Genomic DNA, 8315 nt, shown 5'->3' with positions numbered 1-8315 from the left:
CAACTAGGAAAACAAGGAAAATAGATTTAAAGCTCCTACTGAAGAAAGTTATACTGTTGCCATCAGAATTAGGAAATTGGATTCTGAGCCAAAGTTCCAAATATATAGACAACTTAAAATTCAAATTCTTTATTTTCTTATCACAGGGCCCTTATGAGTATTTCAAAGTTTAACACCACTCTTTAAAAATGAAATCAGGAGTATAAAGAGAAAAAGATGTGGTGTCAATGACACATCAACCAATAGACACAAATAAATAAATAATCAAATACACATCTAGAGGTCAACATTATCAGTTGTCTTCTTCCCATATATATTTTTGAGCTATTTTCATAATTGCTTACAGTAAGGCTAATACAAAAGGTATAACTGTCACAATTTACAATACTTATTTGTAGTGAACAGATTACGAAAGAGACACCGACCTCTCTTGCCGGCCAAAACTGAAGTTCCTGTTGCATTTGGACGATGGGGAAAGCCAGCATGTTTAGAAGATGCCAAATTTGATTTTCTAATCTTAGATGCTACTGTGATATCAACAAATAATGCAGCAAAATTTCATACTTTTGGTAATTATTGCAATAAAACATATAAATTTGAAGCAGCATTTATTAACATGATTGATTCTATCATTTATAAATTATGTTTTATGAATTAACACTATGAAATCTGTATTATAGATGTGAGTTGCATACCGGAAAAAATAGATTCATGTATGATAAATTCATTACTGGTAATTGGAAGTAGTGGTACTTTGTAACTTCTGAAACAGAACTATGGTTTAGGTTTATATGGTCTGGTCAATATATTGGCCCCTTTTGAGATAATGTTTGAAATCCTTATAATCTAAGTTACAACAAAATGTTTTGTCAAATGAAGTAAGAATGAAACTATGTTACAGAAAACATTTGTAAATTATTGCAATATTATGTTATAATAATACATTTCTGATTATTTCTAATATTGACAGAAGAATAAGCTATTATATGTAACAGAATATTAAAATGTAAATGTAACACAGCAATTTATTTTTTTCTCTCCAGAATTTATGATAGATTCTGGGAGTGATGTAGTGACAGTGAGAGAGGAAGTACTTAAGACCCTTGATTTAGAACTATTAGGACAGATACATAGTAAAGGGGTTCATGGATCTAAGAAAACAAACCTGTACAAAGCTACGCTTAGGATTGGTACACAGGAAATGGAGATTGAGGTAGGAATAACAGGAAACTCAGTTTGTTCCTATTCTTTTGTTCTGTCTCCAAATCTATTATATTAATGTTCCAGCTATGCAGAGACAGCAACAAATAACAGTTAGTCCAGACAGCCCTATTTGTGGCATGTCCAACACTCTCTCCCTCTGTCTATCTTGACCAGCCCAGATTTGGTACAGGCCCCCAAACCCTTTCCTTCTGTCTATCAAGACCAGCCTGATTTGGTACAGACTCAAAAACCTCTCCTTCTGTCTATCTAGACCTGCTCGATTTGGTACAGGCCCCAAAACCCTTGACCAATTTTGTGTACTCACATCCTTGAACTCTATATTTTGTAATTTAAATTTATAAACAATGGGGGAAAAAATATTTGCAACAAAAATAGCATTGTTTAATTAGGGTACATTTTTGCTGAGATTCAGCATTTAATTCTATAAATTGATGAAATGTTGAAATACATTTAATTTTAATGCTATTTAGGTCTAAAATTTAACAGCCATGATTATCATCATGATCATATCTTTCTTTTTGTCTCTTTTCAGCCATATGACCAGAATATCTTTTCTTTTGCAGGTAATGGGTGAGACCTACGATTCTTTAGGGAGTCGTGTTGTTAGACATTTCCGCCATTACTTGGATGGTAGCCGACATGTTTGGTTGAAAGGAAATTACCGGGATCCAGGTACAAATATACGAGAGGCCTCATCCGACCTAAAGGCATTACTTCCCCCTGAAACATCATCCAATAGTCCATATTCACCAATATCAATAGCAGCCGTTACAGAAACATCATCAGACCAAACCAAATTATCTCCCCCTGATACATCATCAAACATATCATTCTTACCAATATCACGGGCACCAGTCACTGTCACATCACCAGAGTGTTTAAGGAAACCCACTCCTTTACCTGCAAAGACAGTTTCTATAGACAGTGATCATAGCAAGCTAGAAATCTGTGATAGTGATGTGACGTTATTAACAAAACAAGATACTATAGAAATAATAGGGGAAGATAATCCATCTTGATGAATGTAATTACTAGTGCTACAAACTATCTGTGATACATTATAGAAACTCTTAAAATATAGATTTTTATAAAATATTAATACATTTGCAGAATAGTTTTTAATGTGAGACAAAATATTGTATAGAGATAGAGTAAACTTTGTTACATTTACATCAAATTGATGATCAATGCCATCCGTCCAAATCAATTTTGGGTTTTCTTTTTTTATCCCCCACCTACATGGACTATCCCAACTACAATCTGCGTTTCCATTCCTTCATTTTTTTCCTTTTGTTGGTCCGTCAGTCTGTCCCATGTCAGATTAAAGTTTTTGGTAAAGGTAGTTTTTGATGAAGTTGAAGTCCAGTTAACTTGAATCTTAGTACACATGTTCCCTATGATAGGATGTTAAAAATTTTAATGTCAATTTTAAATTTTAGTTTTGACTCCAATTTCAAGATCTACTGAACATAGAAAATGACAGTGCATGTGGGGTATCAGTGTACTATGGACACATTCTTGTTTTTATATATAGAATTTTGATATCTAGTCAAATAGTTGATTGACAAGATTTAACGAGTATGACTCTAAGTGTTGTAAAAATTTTTGACAAAAGACAGGAGATATATTTTTTGTTATTGGAATTGTTAATTGATTGATACTAAATGTTCATCCATGAATATATCATACGAAAATAAAAAGTTCTGGTATAATTGCATATAAGACAACTCTCCATCAGATATCTATTGACAAAGAAGTTAACAACTAAAGGTTAGAAGTACAACCTTCAACAATGAGCATAACACATAGTGAGCTATTAAATGCCTTGAAATGACAAAGGTTATTTTTATACCTTATAAACGTTACCACCTGACATGGAATAATGCAGTGGTTTTACATTCCATTGCAAGGAAGGATGAATAACCCTTAAAATTTCCACCAGCGGTGAATAACCTTATTATTCATCGGCGAATAATCTTTTCTGTTTGTTGATTTGTACGAGTTATCTCCCTTAAAATGATGTCACACAAGTAAATAAACAAAATGGCAGTGTTCACGTTACACTGGAAGCCCACCGAGAGATGAGGAAATAAGGCAGTGGACATGAATAGAGTGCCAGCAGCTGATGATCTCTTGTAAAGTAACAGTCCTTTTCAGAGCCATCAATATTTTACAAAAAGATTCTACCTTTGTTGTACATTGAGAAATTCTAGAACACAAATGTATTTTCTAATGTCAGCTCGTCTTTGTATTAATGTAAAGTTTAAAGAATATAGCCCCGATATAGAAAGTGTTAGAAAGGCCTTTCCACCGTTAGTTCTGTTTAATAAAACAATTGTGGCCCCTTAGAATCAATGAATATCCAGAATTGTCAACCCTTAAAAGTTATTTCACTTCAGGCTGCACTCTCATTGAAATAACCATTTTGTGTTGACAATTTGGGATATTCATCTTTTCAACGGGCCATAATTGTATAATGTTTTACAGTAATTAGACTGGTGATTTTTTTTTGTAAATATATTCTACAACTGTAAGTTTTCTTTACAAAATTTTAATAATAAACAGCTGCGCCATGAGCGCATGATACGCCAGACGTCTTGTGTGGAAGTTTTATGCAATAATCATAAATAGTTTTTGAGACACGGCGGGACATGTGAAACCCCCAACGCTGTTTTTTTTTTTTACAAAAAACTAAATATCACCAAATTAAAGTTTTAAATCATCACCAAAAAGTATACAGATCTTTAGATTAATATAAAAAGGAAGTGTGTAAAGTTTTAAGCAATAATCATAAATTGTTTTTGAGATACGGCACAACATGCAAAAAAACTCCCCCTTTTTTACAAAATACTCAATAACTCAAAAATGAAATTTGGATCATCACCAAAAAGTATACAGATCTTTAAATTAATATAACAAAGACATGTGTAAAGTTTTACGCAATAATCATAAATCGTTTTTGAGATATGGTGCGACATGTAAAAAAAAACCTCCCCCTTTTTTACAAAATACTCAATAACTCAAAAATAAAATTTTGAACCATCACCAAAAAGTATACAGATATTAAGATTAATATAACTATAGTTACATAGTGCCGTAACTCAAAAAGTTTTAATCTTATTTTCACCAAAAAGTATACAGATCATTTGACCATCATAAGAAACAACTATGTTAAGTTTCATGAAATTTGGATAAGTAGTTCTCAAGTTACGGTGCGACATGTTTACGCCGGACAGACGGACGGACGGACAGACACCGGACATTTGTATACCATAATACGTCCCGTCAAAATTTTGACGGGCATAAAAAAACTATTTTCTGAAATCAGTTCCATTTGTTGTTATTTTTAATCATATTCCATCCCAATGTAGCATATAAGTTTTGTGATTGTAATATTTTAATTGATATTGTGTATGCAAAAAGGTGATGTATCTTAGAGTGAATGGAATAATTGTTTGTTTAATAAAAATAATGATTTATTTTTTACCTACATTTTAACATTTTAATTGTTTATTTATGTTTGAGATCAATATAATATTGAAGTATGAATATATTTGTTAATTGTGTGTATAAGATATTTATATGTTTGTTCGTTGGATTATATGTATTAGATATTCATATAACATTGTTGTCTAATTATTAGAGTCTATGTGATACAATAAATAGTAAAAAATCATTATACTGTTTAGTTTTGTTAAAAGAAATCCCATGCCTGTTCAACATAAAACAAGAATGGAATTGGCTAGTACATGTATATAGAACAATACATATGATATCTACTGACCCAATACTGATCCCAAAAAAATATTTTTGTCTCGCCTTGATAGAGTCAAAAAGCGAAACATAGGTATGCTGTTTCTGACGGTTGCTGCGTCATCGATGTATTAGTTTGTGATTAGGTCTAGTTTATGGTGAACCACAAGCAGTAGGTCAATCATATTTGGTATGCAGTTGTATAAGCATTAGCACATCTCATCTCCATGGAGATTATTTGGCCCTGCCCCCTCAGTCATGGTCTATTGACTTCAAAATTTTTGCTTATTTTACATGTATTAGTTCGTGATTATGTCAGTTTATGGGAAACCACAAGTGGTTGGTCAATGATATTTGGTATGTAGTTGTGTATAAGCATTGGCATATCTAATTTCCATGGAGATTATTTTGCTCTGCTCCCTTAGTCATGGTCTATTGATTTGAAACTTTTGCTTATTTTACATGTATTAGTTTGTGATTAGGTCAGAACCACAAGTGGTAGGTCAATGATATTTGGTATGAAGTTGTGTAAGCATTGGCATATCTCATTTCCATGGAGATAATTTGGCTCTGCCCCCTAGGTCATGGTCTATTGACTTTAAAAAATTTTCTGAGTTTTCATGTATTAAATTGTGATTAGGTCAATTCAAGGGGAACCATTAGTGGTAGGCCAATGTTAATTGGTATTCAGTTGTATAAGCATTGGCACATCTAATTTCCATGGAGAATATATGGCCTCACCCCTCAGTCACAGTCTAATGACTTTAAAACTTGTCTTAGTTTACATGTATTAGTTTGTGATTAGATCAGTTTAAGATGAACTGCTAATGTTAAGTCAATGATATTTGGTATGCAAATTAATTGGCATTTGCAAGTATCGTTTCCATGGAGATTTAATAGCAACACCCCTTCTTGATGACTTTGAAATTTTTCATTAGTGTACTAGCTAATGTTTGTATTTAGATTTGGGACCAACTTATTATTTATAAGTCAATGGTCATGATGGTATTTGGTATGCAGTTGTATCAGCATCGGCACATCTCATTTCCATTGAGATTGTTAAGCCATGTAACTCAGTCATGGTTCATTGACTTTAACTATTTTCATAAATTGTGTAAGATGTTAAAGTATTGCTATTTTGATTTCAACATTTGCATAATCAAAATTACAAAAGGGTGAGACATATCTCTGTGAGAACAGTTTATTATATGATTTTTGATGGTAGTCTAATTCTCAATTTTGACTATCATGCTGAAATATAACCATCAACTGTTAGGAAACCAACCAACTTACTTTTAATGAAGAAAATTAAGTATGTTCAACATTGGTTTGCTACCACTAGTTCTAAATCATTACTGAGGACTACAATGTAGAAGTCTTTGATGATCAAACTCTCCCCAGCAGTTTCAAATCCAATAACCATACTACTCTTACACACATTGATGGAGTAAAGGAAAATAGTTCTTGAAACTAAAACAATCCCTGTACGAAGTTTGCTTGATGATAACACTACAACTATAGTATATTACACTACTGAAGAGATATCAATCACTAAAAACAGTCAATACTTTTACCTTGTCAAGATTTCTTCAGAACATGAGGAGGATCTGCCTACATTTCTAGAGCACAAAAGGTCCCCTGCAGATTTTGGCTGGGTTGTGTTGCTCAGTCTTCAGTTTTCATTATTGTGTTTTGAGTACTGTTGATTGCCTGTTGTTCATTTTCCTTTTTAGCTATGGTGTTGTCAGTTTATTTTTGAATGTCCCTTTGGTATATTTAACCTCTCTTATCCTGGTTATAGATTACCTTAGCCGTATTTGACACAACTTTTAGGAATTTTGGATCCTCACAGCTCTACAACTGTGTACTTGTTTGGCTTTATAAATATTTTGATATGAGTGTCACTGATAAATCGTATGTAGACTAAACATGTGTCTGGCCTTCTAAATTATAATCCTGGTACCTTTGATAACTATTTACTAAACTTGAAAGTTGCATAAACAAATCACTTGTGAAGTTGGTTTCCACTTCCTTGTATAAAATAAAGCCATGAAAACATAAGCATATATTTATTGATGTTAATCAGTTAATTTGATGAGGTGACATTCATAAACAATTTACAATAACAGTATACAGTTTCCTGTAATAAAAATGCATGTTTCTTGACTAACAGTTATCTCCCTTTAACAAACAAAGCAATGGGTAAAAAATTCAAATATAAAAATTAAGTATGAATGGGACTACATATTAAGCCTGTATAAAAATCTACAAATTAATTGATTAATTCATTTAATTAGCTGCCAAAATGATATAAACTGGAATTTGTATCCCTTTGGTTCTTCCTTTTCAATGGTTTTAAGTTAGTGAAGATAAAAAATACTGATTCTTGAAAATCTTGCTCGAGATAAGATTTACTAAGTTGCATTTATTTTAACTAGCCTGACACAAGAGCCAGTCATGTGGAAACCAGGCAATGCAATGACATACTGGTACCCATTTGATTTTAACATAAATTATATATTTAATGTCTGATAATGTGGATGAGTATGCATGTGTACAGGCTATTACATAACCATGGATTGGAGACAGAAGGAATCTCACTACAACCAACAGAATTTCTAGGATTAATTTGCATAAAATCATTTAGATAATGATGATAATGATGATTATTATGATGAATCAGTGAACAAGATTTATACCAGATTATAGACAGAAATTGATATTGATGAACTATCTTCAAACGAAAAATATTTATGTACAAGGATTTGTTTCAAAAAACAGAGATATCTGCAACATTATGCCCTTATCGTAATCCTCATGCATTCTTCATAATGATTATTTTATATCAGGAAAATATGATAAACTTGCCATTTAGGAGATAACTGTATTGTATTTTAAGCTCCGACGGCATCAAATCCCCAATTGATGCCGTCGGAGCTGTAAATACAATATTGTTATCTCCATTCTAATGAAACTGACAGAAAACCACGTTAAAACATGTATTTAAAATCTGTCATATGCCGTCTGCGCTTGCGCGTACGTCCCATAGCATCAATTGTCAATTGATGCCATGTAAGAAAGTGACGTTATCCAATCAAAATGAACGTTACAAACGTTGTTGCATTAGAATTAAGAATTATTGTTATCTATAATCATAAAAACGGTTAAGATATTTGTAAGCAGATAACAGTATGAAAAGTCAAAGTATAATTATGGATTTTTGTAACATTTCAATGATTGTTAAAACACAATTGCACTATTTAAAACATATATATCTTTGTTGATCTATGAACACTTAAAATTTCATTTACATATAATATATTATCTATGTACAATTT

The 8315-nt window shown here is 32.0% G+C and overlaps 1 protein-coding gene across 1 annotated transcript; it reads left to right on the top strand.

Moving 5' to 3' along the window:
* The first annotated feature begins 350 nt into the window (after positions 1-350).
* Positions 351-2358, top strand: LOC134702440 (uncharacterized). The gene is made up of 3 exons (XM_063563345.1): positions 351-569; positions 1044-1213; positions 1788-2358. Exons 2-3 carry the CDS (start codon positions 1049-1051, stop codon positions 2241-2243), a joined length of 621 nt encoding a protein of 206 aa, XP_063419415.1. The 5' UTR covers positions 351-569; positions 1044-1048; the 3' UTR covers positions 2244-2358.
* The last annotated feature ends 5957 nt before the right edge of the window (positions 2359-8315 follow it).

Source organism: Mytilus trossulus, unplaced genomic scaffold (assembly GCF_036588685.1).
Source record: "Mytilus trossulus isolate FHL-02 unplaced genomic scaffold, PNRI_Mtr1.1.1.hap1 h1tg000463l__unscaffolded, whole genome shotgun sequence".
NCBI lineage: Eukaryota > Metazoa > Mollusca > Bivalvia > Mytilida > Mytilidae > Mytilus > Mytilus trossulus.
The sequence above is the reverse complement of the archived record's forward strand: the minus strand, read 5'-3'. Positions and strand labels throughout refer to the sequence as shown.

What these genes read in the sequence shown, in the direction of transcription:
- LOC134702440 (XM_063563345.1), top strand. Translation starts at nt 1,049, where the DNA reads ATGATAGATTCTGGGAGTGATGTAGTGACAGTGAGAGAGGAAGTACTT. An exon ending in CACAGGAAATGGAGATTGAG is followed by an intron (nt 1,214 to 1,787) that starts GTAGGAATAACA and finishes TTTCTTTTGCAG; the next exon opens with GTAATGGGTGAGACCTACGA.